Source organism: Xiphias gladius, chromosome 7 (assembly GCF_016859285.1).
Source record: "Xiphias gladius isolate SHS-SW01 ecotype Sanya breed wild chromosome 7, ASM1685928v1, whole genome shotgun sequence".
NCBI lineage: Eukaryota > Metazoa > Chordata > Actinopteri > Istiophoriformes > Xiphiidae > Xiphias > Xiphias gladius.
The window spans coordinates 24,587,872-24,604,798 of NC_053406.1; the positions used below are offsets into that span (position 1 = coordinate 24,587,872).

Sequence of the window (16,927 nt, forward strand, 5' to 3'; positions counted from 1 at the left end):
TATGAGCAAAATAATTGTTTTACATAATTACAGCCACTTTCATACAGATTTTATAAAAACACTGCTGTTCGGTAACTTTAGTAATAAAGTTCACCGTATGATATACTGTATTGCATGATGCTTGTGTACGACGTTACATTTTGCAATTTCCCCTCGGGGATTAATAAGGGGCTCTGTCTACCCATCTGTCTAAACAAAAGAGGGCAATGTTTATTTGCGTGTTCTGTGGTCGGTAAGAGCTGATTTACGGGGAGCACCGTGTGTCACACATCAGTTCCTGGGCCGGACAGGCTCGTTTAGGAAAGTGATCGGTGCGTCCTGCCATCCTGAGCCCCGCCGGTGTCGTCGAAGTAAACCAGCGGCATAAAGGAGGGGCACCGCTGCGGGGACTAAGTAGGTGCGGTATCACGACGTCGCGGATTGTGAAATCCACGCGGGCCGTGTCCAGGTGAGCCACTGTGTGCGCACGCGGGGAGGCTCGTGACTGACTTTTGTCGAGGATTTAACGTCGGTGGAGTCAACGTCATCGCGTAACCTCTAACGTGCGCCCTCCCACGCCGGTGTTGCGTTTCCGCCAAGATGGTCGTCGGCGCTTTCCCGATCGCCAAGCTCCTCTATCTCGGAGTGAGGCAGATGAGCAAGCCCGTGGCGAATCGGATAAAAGCGGGAGCCCGGAGGAGCGAGTTCTTCAAGAACTACATCTGTCTGCCGCCGGCACAGCGTGAGTAACCGAGCTAACCGCGGCTAATGACCGCTGGGGTTTCAGTGTCAGACGCCCGGTCGGTGTCTAACGCGACAGCCAATGAGATTGTACCGGACAGGAACGCTCACCCAATCATTTCCATGGGTTTATCTGAGCGACCAATAGCAGCCAGGGAAGCTCGAAGAGGGCGGGTCTTGTCTGTCATTGAACAGGGTATAGTGTGTAGCTTTTGGGTTTACCAGGACAGGACAGTTGTCTGAATGGTTTTCCCCTCAGGTCCTGTTTAGTTTGTGATATCAGGTGGATTTATTATAACCAGTTGTCGTTCAGACATTTAGAAGTCGTTCAAAACACTGACAAGATGTCTGGTACAGCTAATCTTATAGCATGTTATTTATACTGCGTGTGCTGTGCTGTACGTGAAACCTTTTCTCATAGGACTTAAAAAAAAAAAACGCCTACGTAGCTGTGAATAATCACCAATAATCACACTATTCACACAAAATGATACACAGCAACTGAACACAGAGACATAAGAAAGAGCTAGAGCATGGAAGAAAACCTCAGTTACTTGAGTGTAGCCAACAAACAGTGCTTGAGAGATTTATTGTGCTATAAACTCACTACAAATTTGTCTTAGGAGTCCTGCAGTGCAGTTAGTGGTGCATTCCCTTTCACAATACATACCACATGTGAACACGTGCATCTCTGATCATACATGCATTCTCATGTGTATCACCTGGAAATGTGAGCAAGACCCACATCTTATATTGAAAGCCTAATTTTAACGTGCTTTGTGTACCGCATGCCCGTTGTCCTCACAGTTTACCACTGGATTGAGATGAGAACAAAGATGCGGATCATGGGCTTTCGGGGTTCCATCATTAAGCCGCTGAACGAGGATGCGGCGGCAGAGCTGGGCGCGGAGTTGCTGGGAGAGGCGGTCATCTTCTTCGTTGGTGGTGGATGTATGCTGCTGGAGTACAGCAGGCAGGCCGCTAACTCCCGCCGCAAAGAGGAGGAGCTGAACGAGACCATCACAAGCCTACAGACTCAACTAGCAGAAGTAACACTTACCACAGAGACTCTGGACGCCCGGCTGAGAGAGGTCAACAGGCAGCTGCTGTTCTTTCCTGCTCCCACCAAGAAGTGATTGAATTAGTTCTTCGCTGTATGGCTTGGCACTGTTTGTTGATCTGTGTGTGAAGGAACCAACATAGCACTGCCACATGTACAGCCCGATGACAACACTGCTTCACACACTGTCCCCTAAACCCACAAAGTTGGGTGGCGGGGCTGGACATGAGCATATCAGTGCGCTTTGGATTTGAGTGCTATCATTAGCTCATGTTTTGAGCAACCAGTTGTAAAAGGAGATTGCTATGATATTCATAGTGATATTCGGTGGTTCATCTTGCATGTTCATTGTAAGACTTGATTGTATGTGAAGATTTAAAGTACAAGGCAATGGTGAACCTAACCTTACTATATTTGGTAAAAGGTCCAACACATTACTTTTTATTTCAGTGATCCTCATTGATCTTACTCGCTTAGGAAACTCAGATTCTAATGCTTCGTTGACTTCAGTTGTGAGTGGCTCTATAATGCCACTCAAAAACAGACAAACATCGGGTCACATTGGTGGATTGTTTTCGACAGTATCCGCCCCTACAGATTCATGCTCATGTCACATTGTATATACGCTACTGGTTCATGTACACTGGATGTGATGACAACTGTAAAGGGAAGGTATAAAATAAAACCGTACGGTGTCTGTCATTGGAGTTTGTGTCACATTATATACAAATTAAGATGGAAAAAAAAAGAGGAAAATTAAAGCAGAACTGAGCCCAAGGCAGCCCTACTGTAGTCATCACTTCATGTAAACAAACTGCAACTTTATGAAATGTGTCAACTGCAGGCAGGGGTCATTAGGCGGGGACATTTATAATACTACATTACCCAGCATGCCTTCAATGTAAACACCACATCACTTCATACGTTGGAGTGTTCCGAGTGCATAACAGGTAACCAGCGAGGGTAATGTGTCGGTTTTCCCTCACGTTTTGCCGTCCAAACATAACCTAGCAATACTTGCTCGCTGGAAACATTTACGTGTTTCCCACTGTTGATGTAAAATCGCAGTAGGAGCCGCAAATGAACGTGTGTGTGTGTGTGTGTGTGCGCGCAGCTTTTGTCAACGTCCGGTTTGAGCTTTCGACGCTGGAGGGCGGTAGGAACCCTTTCGATCTTCTATCACTGCTGACCAGCGCAACTAGCGTGAGAGGAGGTAGGCCTTAACGTTATTTAAACCTTTTTATAATCTTACTTTGCATCATAACTGTGTTACAAACTGAGCGAACAATGCACTGACTACGTAAGGTCCATGCGAAGACAGAGTAGCGATTGATTCTTGCATATTCTCATTGTTAAAAGTTACTTGTCCTGCGTCGGTTGGCGGGAGGTTAGCGAATGTTAGGCTAAGAAGGTTAGCAGCGTTAGCCACGTAGCGACAACATGAAGCAAATAACAAACACAGCAAATATTCTAGCGGTAGTTTAATATCGCAAACAGTTATATAGGCAAGTGTTGGTTATAAAACTGGGATTACATGGTTCATAAATCTACAGAGGAACAAGGTATAATCCGGCCATATCCATCCATCGCTGCTAACTAGCTAAGGTAGCCTGTTTGGCTCAGACTGCCGCGCAACAGATATAGATTTGAAAGTTAGCAGGACACAGTGTTATTGGCTGTAATTGAGCACTTTCTACTTCTCATTTTGTTTTAGCAAATAAATAAAGACAAGAAACATCTGAAACACAATGAGTGTTGACGTGAAGAAACTGAAAGTGAACGAATTGAAAGAGGAGCTCCAGCGCCGCGGCCTGGACACCAGAGGCCTGAAGGCAGACCTGGTGGAGAGGCTGAAAGCCGCTCTGGAGGCTGAGGCTCAGGCGGATGCCTCAGAGCCAGGGGAGCAGGAGGATGAGCAGTGCCAGGACTATCGAGACACCGAAGAAAACGAAGATGGAGAGGATGCCCAAGCGCAACAAGGTACGCTTTGTTGATTCTGTTTGTTTTTTTTTAAAATAGATATTTTTCTCTCCCATCAGACATTGGCTCTGATAATATGCGTAATATTAAAACGAAAGAGTCCCTTGTCTTCAGATCTATATAACTCACGAATTAAGCTTTATGACATCAATGACAGGCCCTGTTTTTTTTATCCGTGATTTTAAGGTATTTGCACTCTTTATATACACACTAACCTGCAACGGATCGATATTTTAGTTCTAAATTCTTGTTTGACAAAGTTTATTTAATAACCACTTTTTAAAAACCCATCTCATACAATCCTTAGTTTCTGACCTGTGAACTGGGCCCTTCGCTGGTATTTTGCAGGATTGCCCCTTCTATGTATTTCACTTGAATAGGTCAAAATGCACTTGCAGACGAGAAGGTAAAGGGAAGAAAGTGTGAAAATCATACAAGCTCCACAAGAGTGCATTGAGTATATATGTTCATGTTGTAATGCGCTTGAGTGAGAACTAAAAGTTTTGAATCTCCCTTTTTCATTTGCAGAGGCATCTGAGGATTACGGTGATGATGATGGGGATGGTGAAGGTGATGTCCCTGAAGAGGAAGATGAAGGTAGAGATTCAGGTGGTTACTATGAGGAAGAGGAGGCAGATGGCGAGCCTTACGAAAGTCAACCAACTTCAGATTCGGGTCATAGCATGCCTGACTTCACAGCAGATGTCGATCTACACAAATCTGAAATGATGTCTGAGGAACAGACCAAGCCTGTGCTGGAGCCAGAGGAGAACGTTGAGAACAAACAAGGTGATTTTTCAGCTGAACATGCAATATGATGCCCTGTAGACAAAGTGTTTTGCCTACAGGTGCATTTTTTGGATTTTTAAATTGCAAATTTCACTAATTTCACTTTTGACTTTCCGTGATTATACAAAATAAGATGGTTTAATATGATGGTTACCCCATGAAATATTCAGCACTAGTGAATATTTCACTAGTGGTGAAATATTCACCACTAGTAGGATAGTGAAGATAAAAATAAAGTTGAGAGAGAAAAACTCATCATACACTGCAAAGCTTTACTGATATGTATATATTTTTTTAATGGTCAAACCCATGGTAATTCAAGGGTGTCACATGACTCAATGGTTAGTACTGTCACCTGATAGAGTTACGTTGGAGTTGACTTTAAGTCCTTCTAATTCAAACAACTTTCACAACAACTACCTGTACACTTGTTTTCACTCTTTTCTCCTGTCTGAAAATACCTGTGAGGGTCTGTCGGACTTCAAGTGACACACCACATTAGAGTTCAGAATGTGAGTGGGTCAGCGTTGATTTCATTATGACGAAAGATATCTGTTGACGAATTATTTTTACATTACATGTTTCTTCAACGGATAAAAACTAATCAATAATGTTATGCAAAGTCTTACTCAACAATCTGCATCTGTAGAATCACACACTGTAGCTCTTCTTTAGTAAAAGGTTTCCTCCAGTGCCCAAATCATCTGTTGTTCGGAAGATGATTAAGGTGCTTGACCTTGATCTTGGTGTTATCCAACCATCTAGTGTCTCGATGAAAATAAACCTAGAACATGAACAGTGTTTTATTAAACAAGTGAATGAATCCAGCTTCTGAATGACTCACTGCTCTGCAGGGAACAGCGCAGGTAGCTGCAGTACTGCCAGGTTAGCAACAACAACTGTACTAGATTAGATCAGAGCGAGCAGTTCTGTTCAAACAGACAGTTTAGAAATGCTACCTGGATAAAGGAAAAAGTAATGAAAATGTATGACAACAAAACATGTCACTGGTGAAAACTAGGCTAAAATGTTTTTGTCAAATAAAACTGCCAAAAATAAAATGTTTAAAACTTGACTAATACTAATACTAATACACATTTTCATCAAAAGACTTAAGACTAAAACTCAACCAAAACCAGCTGCCAAAATTAACACTGAAGTGGGTCCCTGTTCTGTTTCTCATGCATGCACACCAGGATGCATATGTGTGCATGGGTGACATGATACACAGTCCTACCAATGGTGGCACTCTATTCCACTGATCGACAGTTGGCGGTAGCACGCCAAGATGTGCAGCAATGCACCAAAAAAGGCAGGGAAGAAGAAATCATACGTGCTCATATTATGTCACAACTTAAGCAAGACTGCCATGATTCATCATGGAAATGCACAGAGGTAAGAGCAGTGTGATGTAAAAAAGGAAATAAACCAGAAACACAACCCGGCCAAAAAAAACAAAAACATTTTCACTGTTGGGCAGTTGATAGTGAAGAAACAAGAGGAAATAAATATAATAGATATAAATGTCCCCAGCTGGATCAAACGGGATGTTGCAGTTATGTGGTATGCACTGTAACCGTTTGGCTATCAGGGTGCTCCATCCTTAAGATGTTTATCTATTTATTTATTTTACTTTTAATTCACGCACAGACACTCTTTTCTAGCCACGACAGCGTGGCTGGTATTGTTTGCACCATGTGTGTTTTGTGTGTCTTTCTATCCGTGTTTCATCATGGCAAAATGTGTTCCTGGCGACACCTCCCGTAGGGGGAACTACCACAGAGGTGGATTTGAGTACTTTGGCAGGTGTTTATATGTCTCACACAACCATGCAAGATACGAAGGCCGAGTTAGAAGAAGGGTGTGGTCTGACCCGTGCGCACTGAGTATTCATGTAAAAATGTAGTAATGACTTCTGAGTACTCGTGTAGTAATGTAGGAATAACTACTGATTACTCATGGGTCAGATGCCACGATGCTGACCGACATTGTGGCTGGTGTCATCCCATCGCAAGATGGTCTCTTGTTTTAGGTCAGTGTGTTAATTCTGATATGGTGTCAGCAAAATCTGTGAATTGCAAGAACTTAATTTTCCCAATTTATTAGGTAAAATTGCACAATCTAAGGGAATGCGATGCCATACAACAGCTTTGTAATTGATAAATTAGGAGGCGTATATGATCAAATTTTTTGATGATGCTTTTGGAGAAGTCTACATTCAACTGTAGTTAGGGGTCTTGTTCATGTTCTGTAAGCCCAAGGTAAAGACATAACAGAATATTAGAAACATCTCTCTGCTACATTGACATCACAAAATTTGAATTTATTGCAGATATTTTCTTTTTGATTACATTTGATTGCACTGTTGTAATACTAAACATGTAACTCACTGTAATTGTTCATTTATCATTTTAGAAGTCAAAGTGGAAGTCAAAGTGGAAGATGACCCTGAGGCTGCTGGAGAAAGACAGCAAGATATTCCAGAGACAGAACAGCAGCACGAACAAGATGGTGCAGGTCAAACTGAGCAAGTCAAAGTGGAAGCTGATAGGGGTGGACACTATAGTCGTAAGAGACCATATGAAGAGAACAGGGGCTACGGCTATTATGAGCACCGTGAGGACAAGAGGTATGCTCATCAGAAATTATGATATTTTGCAGTACAATACACCCGTAGCGGAATAAGTGAAATGCATGTCAGTCAATGAAAGTGGCCGTAAAAGCTGTTAACTTCATACTCTCCTGATGTTGTACAGATCCCGCACACCACAACCCCCTGCTGAAGATGAGGAAGAGAACATAGATGACTCTCTTGTTACAATTGATACATGTAAGTAAGAGGATATAATAGATCTCTGCCCAAGTACAGATAACTTGTGAAAAATGTATTCACGGCTGTTATGAATTGCTGCCCCAGTTCTCTATCTCTATTTAATTTCAGTTTAGTTCTTTAGATTCCAATTCAGTTATTAATGTTATCCTACAATAGTAACATTTCTCCAGAGGTCAGGTCCATCACTATCAGGTACTTTCAGCTACGACCTAAACTTTGCCAACATCTGCAGTGCTTCTTGTCTGTGGTGGTGCACAAACTGAAAGCCAGTCACTGACCATCAGCTCTGTTTAGTTGGTGAATAACCTGACCGCAGTGTTTTGCATTCAGGCAAGCCCTGGGTTGTGTACAACCTGCAATGATAGTAAGAACTCAGGAATGGACTCCGTCTCACAACTCCTAAACAACAGCTGCAGACAGTGTTAGATGCTTTTACCCCAGCATGCTCCAAAACCTTTAACACTACTCCTAGTGCCTTGCAAGATGTCTCCCCTAAAGATATCTCTGCTGATTGTGTTGGTACATTTTAGAGTAACATGTTAGTATGCCAAAAGCATTGCACAGAGGTGTATGCCAAAGACCGAGGAGTCCCCAAAAAATTGATCCAGAGAAGCTGCAGGTTGGGCACTGCAAGCAATGATTTTAACACAAAAGCATTTTAATGCCAAAGCTCGTTCAAGTGACACTTTAACTTTAACCACTTGCCTCATACAGTCGCACAGTTTAGACTATAGCAATGGATGTTTATTTCATGTTTTGAATTTAAAATGCTACATCTGTAGTAGGGGTCAATTATCGGATCCGATATTCAGCATTTTTACTCTTATCGGCATTTTTCTCCAATTGCCGATAAAATAGATTAACTTAAAAATGCACTCTGATGCAGCCCCCTCTCGCTGTGTAGTCACCACTCTGTGGTCTTGAGCGATGTCCTGCCCCAGGACTATCTTATTGTTTATACGTCACGAATTATAGCCTATCAACCCTGACGGCTACAGGCACAGACGGGCAGAGAGAAATTCGTTTGCAGACTGGAGCTGTGTGTCGAAGCTATGAGACTTAAGGCAGCAAATGTTGCTGAAGTTGCAATAAACATCACAATCCTCTAACCTGAAGTTGTAAAAACACCACAATCTTTTGAACAAGGTAATTTGTTGAATTGATGTCACGGCCCTAATCTGCACTGCCAGTTTTCGCTAACACATACATTTAAAATCTGTTTTGGCCTCTTCTCAGACAACTGTGACCTGCACTTCAAAGTGTCCCGAGATCGCTACAGTGGTTATCCATTGACCATCGAAGGCTTTGCTTACCTGTGGGCCGGAGCACGAGCTACACATGGTGTCACCCAGGGTCGTGTGTGTTTTGAGATGAAGGTAATATTCACAGAATGAATATCTTCCTCTAGTGGCAAAACTAGACAGATGTAGGCTTCACACATACAACCAATAAAATGGCTGCGCTAACTTTTCTGACAGAGCTAGAGAATTTCATCTAGTGAAACACTGTGTAGCTGTAAATAAATGCATGACACAGGCTCTATGTTGTTGTTATTTTTGAAACTGTGAATGAGCAGCTTCTTAATTCTCCTGTTAACATACCGTATCTTTACATTTAAGTGTTTCATTACTCTTTTGGCCTTAAAACTGATGTCAGCCCCACCCATATTATGGGGGCTATTGGAAACTAACATGGCGGGGAAGGTTTTCAAACAGTATAGGCATGAACATGAACTCAATCTTAACACCCTGTTCTTTTTACACAATTTAGGAAATTTTACCTGTCAAAAAAACACAACTGAATCAAAGTTTGTCAGCTACCTTCTAGTGGTATGACTTGTTCCTTTTTTATAGCGCGAAGTATTTCCTGAGAGTCATCTCTAGGCTTGTTTTGACCTGGTTTGTCTCCCATTCTTCAGATCAATGAGGAAATTCCTGTGAAGCACCTGCCCAGTGGTGAGCCAGATCCCCATGTGGTCAGAATTGGATGGTCCCTCAACCACTGCAGCACTCAGCTTGGTGAGAGGGGAAACTGTCCAAACAATCAAGATGATGTTTGGCATGGATGAATCTGTGCAGTAACAGAGAACTATGGTCTTGAATAGAAACAAAGCATTTAATTCTGTCATGTTTTAGGTGAGGAGCCCTTTTCCTTTGGATATGGAGGAACAGGAAAGAAATCATCTGACTGCAAGTTTGCAAACTTTGGCGAGAAGTTTGGTGAAAACGATGTAATCGGCTGTTACATTGTAAGTTGTGGCAGCAGTTATTCAATTACTTAATCTTCTTTTAATAGCGTCATGTAAGGATAATATGGATTTTTTTTTTTTTTTTTTAACACATCATACTCTTAAGTTGAAATACAGTTAAGTAAAATTGAAATCAATTTGATTAATTCATATTTGATTTTGTGGTTTTAACAAATATTTATGGTGATCACTTCTCATAATTCTTGTTTTGTGTGCATGTAGTTGACAGTACAGTATTAACAAGTTAATCTCATGATGCTTTTTCTGCCTCATGACTGGAATTTTAGGACTTTGACAGTGGCGATGAGGTGGAGATGGGCTTTTCTAAGAATGGAGTGTGGTTGGGTGTGGCTTTCCGGACAACCAAGGAGGCGTTGGCAGGCCGTGCCTTGTTCCCTCATGTGCTGGTGAAGAATTGTGCTGTTGAATTCAACTTTGGGCAGAAGCGGGAGCCTTACTTCCCCCCACCAGAGGGATACACCTACATCCACAATCTAGGGATGGAGGACAAGATCAGAGGCACCAAGGGACCTGCCAGCAAATCAGAATGCGAGGTAGGAGAATGCTGAAATAAAAGAACAGTGTGTGACATTTTTGCCCACGTATTGAATTGTGATTGACACAAGCAGCGCAAAAGTGAGGTACTTATTTACCCCTTTTTCAGTTTGGTTTTAATTTTTTCATTAAGATAATCATAGTGAATGTCATTAGAACTCTGATGAATAGAAAAATACCTAAACGTTAATTGGAATACATCTTAGTAACCTGATCTTAGGAAATACATTTAGATTAATTCAAAGAGAAGGAATACATTTTAGATTGATTTTAATAGGAACTGGACTTGTGAAGTAAAAAGTGGTGCAGAATTACCCTGTTTTCTTTAACTTGTTTCAGATCTTGATGATGGTTGGCCTGCCTGCATGTGGAAAGACTACTTGGGCCATAAAACATGCAGAGACTAACCCTGAGAAGAAGTACAACATCCTAGGCACAAATGCCATCATGGACAAGATGAAGGTTGGTTAGGGCCACCACCCCCAAATAAAGAAAAAGGACACAAACAGTTTTGCAGTCCATCATTTTCTCATCTGACTGTTTGTCCTGCAGGTGATGGGCCTGCGTCGCCAGAGGAACTACGCTGGGCGCTGGGACATTCTGATACAGCAGGCCACCCAGTGTCTGAACAGGCTGATCGAGATCGCTGCCCGCAAGAGACGCAACTACATCCTGGACCAGGTACTGCCCTCCCACCCACACTCTGCCCTGATTCTCGCCACAGTCAGTCAATGTGCCCTGATGCTCACTCTCTCTAATGGACTATTTATTTATCTTTCAGGGTGGCTCTGTGTATTATAGAGTAGAAGAAGCATTGATCACCCTCTTGTCACTTGCTTGTCATGCATTGTTAAAGAAAATGATTAATGGCTCTCATAAGTGACAGAATATTTCATGTTTTCATCCCTCGGTATATTTGCACTTGCTATCTCTTGTCATAATACAGTATTGTTTGTCTTGTGAATTTCAACAATGTACAAGTAAACCATGACTATGTAAAGATGTTGAGAAACAAGTAAGCTCTGACTGGTGAGTAAGAAAAACACCTTCTGTTGCTAATTTAATAAGACAGAGTTGATAGCTTTTTTAAAAGCTATTTTTAAGTGAGATACATGGAACTTTTGAGTGTGTTTTTTAATAAATTGACCCTGAAGGTAAGTAATGACTAACAGCTTTTAGATTTTCAGATCCTTGTGCTCGGCAAATGTGAAAAAAGGTAGGTGGGTCTGGTGGTGGACTGTTGGTTTTCAGTGGACATTGTGAGTATTTGCAGGTAAGTTATATCTGTCTGTTGTTGTCTTGAATGGGACTAGAGTTCGTATGAAGATGAGGTAAGTCGAGGTAAGTGTTGGGGGACCCGTCCGAATAGCAAGTTTTTGATGTAGCATTTATTTTTTTTTGTAGATAAGTGTATCAGATTGATTGTGACATAACAAAGTTTTACTGCAAATTGGGCAGCTCAGAAAGAGAATTTTATGTTAAAATCAAGAATTGTCAGCAGGATGTGGTGGATTTGTAGATTTTTTTCATGGAAATGTTGGTGTATGGAAGACAGCAGTAGGGTACAACATTAGGAATCAGATGCATGCAATATTTTTCAAAGTTCTTTATCATTTTAGTATACATTTAAGGTATTAAACAAGGTAAACAAGTTATCTCTCAAAGCTTTGTCCCCAGTAACAAAGACGTGTAAAAGCTTATTGTTAAACCATCAAATCACAGTTACTAAGTTAGTGAAACTGTTCCAATACCACGATACTTGTAAAAAAATAATTTAAAATCCTGTTTACTGATTATTCCAATGTTGTTTTCATATAAATATGAGTGTGACATTGACATTAATGTCGAACCGAACATGAACACAATGAACAGTGTTGTAGTGTCATGTTGGTGAGTGTAGAAACAGCTGGTTACTGTTGAATGAACAGGGAGATTGTTTGATTGCAGCCGGTATTTTTGAGTTGTTTGCCTATTCAGAAGCTTTGCTGTTGAGTGGTAAAGTCAGTGTAACCGCTGATGACAGCACATCCTCTGTTTAAATAACATGACGCAGCATGATGCTCACTTTGTGTCTGTAGCAGTTTGAATTCTGAATATAAGCTGTAAATTGACCTAATAAAAGGTTTTTTATTAAGATAGAGTTCTTAAGTGGAAGCAGTTGTAGATTTAAAACACCCACAGATGTTTTTGAAGAAAATGTTTTGAATCCATTTATCAGTTTTTTTTGTTTTGTTTTGTTTTGTTTTTTAAGGAAAGTTTTGACCTGCTGCGTGCCAGTATACATGGGTTAGTGACCGTGTATAGTGTTTACAATATCCTTACAAGTAACAGTAGTGATACAAGATGTTGGATTTTATGCGTAAATTCCACTTCGTGCCTTTTTTTTTTTTAATGGAGGAAGTTTGTCTAACACGATGACGCATCACCTACTGCATGGTTTAATGATTCACTTTTAACATTCCCAGTTTTCATAATGCTCCAGAATGGTTATTATTAAGTTGACTAAATCAAATATGTCATGGCAAGATAAACAGAAACTATATTTTCTTAATTTCAACGTGTAACCAATAAGAATCATGCGCACACCTTTATTTATGAGCCCATGACAGTTAATGGCAGATGAAGTTTGTCTGTGTTTTTTTAATTTTTTTTTTAATTTTTATTTTTTTTTTGTATTTACCATATATACATTTATATTTTCCTTACTAAGATAATGTGCAAAGAATTGTCAAAGAGTAATGGTGACGTATAGATACTGCAGGACACATTTGGAAAACATGCATGTTGTATCATCCTAACTTTGCATTTACGCTGTTTGTTCTGTTCTGCAAGGGCATGATAGCTTGGGTTATAGTTTGTGGTGTAGCCTTTGGACAAAATGCACACTTCCTAAATCAGCAATTGCCCACAGTAGAATCAAGTAATAACTCTACAACATTTTGAAAGCATATTTACAATGCAGCAAATTATCACTGCTTGAAGAGATACTGGGATAAACAACATAACCGCTATTTAAATATCGGTTTTTATTATTTATTGATCAGAACTCATGTCTAAATTTCATTAGGTAACTGAGCATATGTACAGTGTAGTCAGTTTGGATATTTTTGGGGTCCCTCTGTGTCCATAATTACCATTCATCAGCAGTCACTGGGTACGTTGATGCACAGACTGTGAGGTAAGTCTGGGGAGTGACGAGAGGCCATTAGTACTTGAGTAAAAACGTAGACTGACATCCAAGCCAAACCTCTCTCACTTCATTATTGCAGGGTTCCAGCTTCCTTCCAGTGGAAAGCCATTACAAGTAAACAATAACAAACAAGCTTCTACTTCTTTCTTGTCACCATTGCTAGACAAATGTATATGGATCAGCAAGGAGACGAAAAATGCGTCCTTTTGAAGGTTTTCAACGCAAGGCTATTGTAATTTGTCCCACGGACGAGGATTTAAAAGAACGAACATTAAAGCAAACCAATGAGCAGGGGAAGGATGTGCCCGATCATGCTGTTTTAGAAATGAAAGGTAGGAATGCTGTGGAAACAACAAATAAAACACCAGATCTACTTTTTACTTTTTCTATGTGTTGTCTCTAAAATCAAACTTGGAAGATGCCCCCTACCCCCCTTCCCCTATCATAGACTTTGGCCAGATATCAGACCTGGACATTTTTTTAAACAGTCCATATGAATTTGATTCTTCCTTATTTTTGCCCTCTATCTGCCACTTGCCATTCAGCTTACTTCTAATGCACTGCAAACTGAGACTTGGGCCTTGTTGAGGTCATGTAATAGTAGAGCTAATATTGCACAATTGGCTTCCCTGAAAAGGATATTTCCAAATGGCAAAACTTACAAGCAGTCACATGCTCAGGTTGTTGGAAGTTAATTTGTAATAGCATTACATCAGCTGTCCTTGGTTTGCAGTGCTGTTTCCTCTTCTCACCAAACTTCTAGTTGTCCTTTTTGTCCCCCTCCCCACCTCTACTGAAGTCTCCTCCCTCCCCTGTGTCTGCTTGAACAAATGTTTCCTCCATGTTCCACTGGAGGTAATGTTTGTTCCCTTTACCCTGCCCTCTGCTTTCATCTATCTGCTCTTAGTTTCTCTATGATTTCCACCGCCTCTGTATGGTAGTAATTATTTTTCATTTTGTTTTCCGGTGGTGTGGCTGCTCTGGTCTTCACTACAACCCCTACCCCTCTCTCTCTCTCTTTCTCTCTGTCCCTCCATCCGTCTCTTGCTGGATGGGCTGTCTCTCTCCTCCTCCTCCTGTGGTCACCTCTGTTATTCTCCAAGCCAACTTTACTCTCCCTGAGGATTGCGACTTTCTGGAGGCGGTGGCGTTCGCTGAGCTGCAGCGAGATGAGGCTGAAAAGCTTTTAAAGCAGTACAATGAGGAGGGTCGCAAGGCTGGCCCGCCCCCTGAAAAACGCTTCGACAACAGGCAGGTCGGGTTCCGCGGCCGCGGCGGTGGTAGCTTCCAGCGGTATGATAACCGCGATGGGTCCCGCGGTGGATACCAGAATCGCAGCGGAGATGGCGGCAGCGGGTACAGAGGAGGTGAGCGGGGCAGCCGGCATACCTCATGCATTGTATTCTTGATCACTCAACACTGTAGTAGCATGTTGGTTACATCTGAGTCACATGGCTAAAAACCCTTTTTTCAGTAAGATGAGTCAGTGATGTTTTTTCAAAAACAGAGAAGTTTGTTTAACAACACTTAAGGCTGTTATAAAAAGACTGCCACGTGCTTAGCTCGGATTTGAATGAGAGGCACAAACTGGGGCTTGTGTGTCGGTGTACAGTGAGCTATGTATATTGCTTTTGTATGATGATTTTTAATTTATTCGGCAGGCTACAATCGTGGCAGCTATAGCCAGAATCGCTGGGGCAACAGCTACCGTGACGGAGGCTCTGATGCACGCAGCGGATATAACCGCAACCAGCAGTCGGGAGGAAGCTATAATCGCCCGGCCCCTTACAAGGGAGGATACAACCAGGTACTCAGCGTGACTTTTATGAAATAAAATGTGTGAAATGATAAAATGAAAAAACAAATTTTAATAATAATCTCTTCTGCTGCACCACTTGCTTCACCAGCAGGGCTACAACCAGGGCTACAATCAAGGGTACAACCAAGGCAGCTACAACCAGAATTACTACAGCAGCTACAGCCAGTACCCAGGATACAGCCAGAGCTACAGCCAGACACCTACCACTGGACAGACGTACAACCACCACCAGCAACAGCCACAACAGCAGCAGCAGCAGCAGCCGCAACAGCAGCAACAGAGCTACAACCAGCAATATCAGCAGGTAGTTGAAGAGTAATGAAATACTGCCTGTTCCTGCCTGTTACAAACATTTGACAATCAACCAAAATGGGATGTTGGGGATTGAGAGATGGGGCTGTCAGAGTGTCGCCTTGTGCTAGGCTAGGTCACTAGTACCCCCAATTGGCTTGATAACACTATGGAGAGTGAGAGTGAGCCAAACCTGCCAGTTTGTGCTAAAAAAGACGCAAGGCCAGACAGCAATTAATGCCTTGATCGACCACTCATCACTCATTCCCCCACCCGGTTTTGGTCAGTATCAATTAAGGGGCAGTTACAATAAATCATGTTCTTTAGTTTTCACAGTAGAAATGTTAATCAAAATGTTCATAGCCTTTTTTGAAAAACCACTGCTCCATTCCGATTTAAATTCCTTTTGCTGAAAATGAACTGCTATAAAAATGCAGGGACAGTTTGGAACCAAAAAAAAAAAGTGAACATGCTCTCACTGCTGTGTGTGTGCTTTCTGTTTCTTCCATCCAGTATGCTCAGCAGTGGCAGCAGTACTACCAGAACCAGAACCAGTGGAACCAGTACTACAGCCAGTATGGCAGCTACCCTGGACAGGGCAGCCAGGGCTCGTCTTCTGGTTCCCAGTAGCTTTGCCCTACATCTGTACCTGCATCTACTATTGTCCTAAACACCTCTGACCTCTGCAGCAAATCGATTTTGTACAGTTCCACATTACGTCACCAAACATAACTGTCTTTGTCTGGTTTAACACAGTATCCTTCATTCCTCTCCAATCAGTGTACACATAAACTGTATACAGTTTGATGTCTTTTCATTTTTTTACTGAATGAAGTCTTATCTAAGCAGTGACTGTGAGGTGGTAGATGATAGGTATCAAAAGATTTAATGAATGTTATCTATTATGCATTGAACGTGGATGTCTGTTGAACTGCAAACTCCACATTTCCTACAGGTTGAAGAGGTAATTGTATATTTCTAGGATGCATAGCGTGAAAACATGACAGGGCAGGAAAAATACAGCAAAGCCTGAATAATTTTGCGTGTTTTGAGAAGCTTAAAGAACAAAATGCATGCTTTTTACCTTCATGACTCTCTCCTTTGTCTTGCTTTTTGTTTTTCAGTTACCGAATGAGAACATTTTATTTACTCCGGTAGAATTCCTACATAATGGGACATTTTTTATAGGTGTTAATACTGTAGTATTTAAACGTTAACCCAGTCTTTGATTGAGAAAAATATTTTGCCACTCTTGTTTAGTAGTTGTATGTGCAGTTTTATCACTTTGTGATAGCTCTTCATTGAGTCCAGTAGTTAAATCCTGTTCTGTCAAACCCATTTTTTTCTACCTGAAGATGAAAATCTGACTTTGACCAGTTACCCAAGTTGTCTTCTTGTCTTTATACAATAAATGCAATTGTATACGCCTGTAGATGTTAATA

At 41.5% G+C, this 16,927-nt stretch overlaps 2 protein-coding genes across 5 annotated transcripts; both read left to right on the forward strand.

Annotated features, from left to right (window-relative positions):
• The first annotated feature begins 444 nt into the window (after positions 1-444).
• Positions 445-2,482, forward strand: opa3 (outer mitochondrial membrane lipid metabolism regulator OPA3). Its single transcript, XM_040130010.1, has 2 exons — positions 445-721; positions 1,528-2,482. Exons 1-2 carry the CDS (start codon positions 580-582, stop codon positions 1,854-1,856), a joined length of 471 nt encoding a protein of 156 aa, XP_039985944.1. The 5' UTR covers positions 445-579; the 3' UTR covers positions 1,857-2,482.
• A 229-nt stretch (positions 2,483-2,711) lies between these two features.
• hnrnpul1 (heterogeneous nuclear ribonucleoprotein U-like 1) lies at positions 2,712-16,909 on the forward strand. 4 transcript variants are annotated; one of them, XM_040129883.1, is made up of 17 exons: positions 2,712-2,730; positions 2,895-2,993; positions 3,495-3,760; positions 4,289-4,549; positions 6,965-7,178; positions 7,306-7,379; positions 8,619-8,758; positions 9,301-9,400; positions 9,518-9,630; positions 9,918-10,184; positions 10,525-10,647; positions 10,738-10,866; positions 13,539-13,707; positions 14,479-14,742; positions 15,037-15,182; positions 15,283-15,498; positions 15,999-16,909. In XM_040129883.1, the coding sequence occupies exons 3-17, from the start codon at positions 3,529-3,531 to the stop codon at positions 16,113-16,115; spliced, it is 2,565 nt and encodes an 854-aa protein (XP_039985817.1). In that variant the 5' UTR covers positions 2,712-2,730; positions 2,895-2,993; positions 3,495-3,528; the 3' UTR covers positions 16,116-16,909. The 4 variants fall into 4 exon arrangements, with proteins under 4 accessions (XP_039985817.1, XP_039985820.1, XP_039985818.1 ...); XM_040129886.1 differs by having other exon boundaries at positions 2,718-2,993; positions 15,286-15,498; XM_040129884.1 differs by lacking the exon at positions 2,712-2,730 and having other exon boundaries at positions 2,993-3,080.
• Positions 16,910-16,927: the final 18 nt, after the last annotated feature.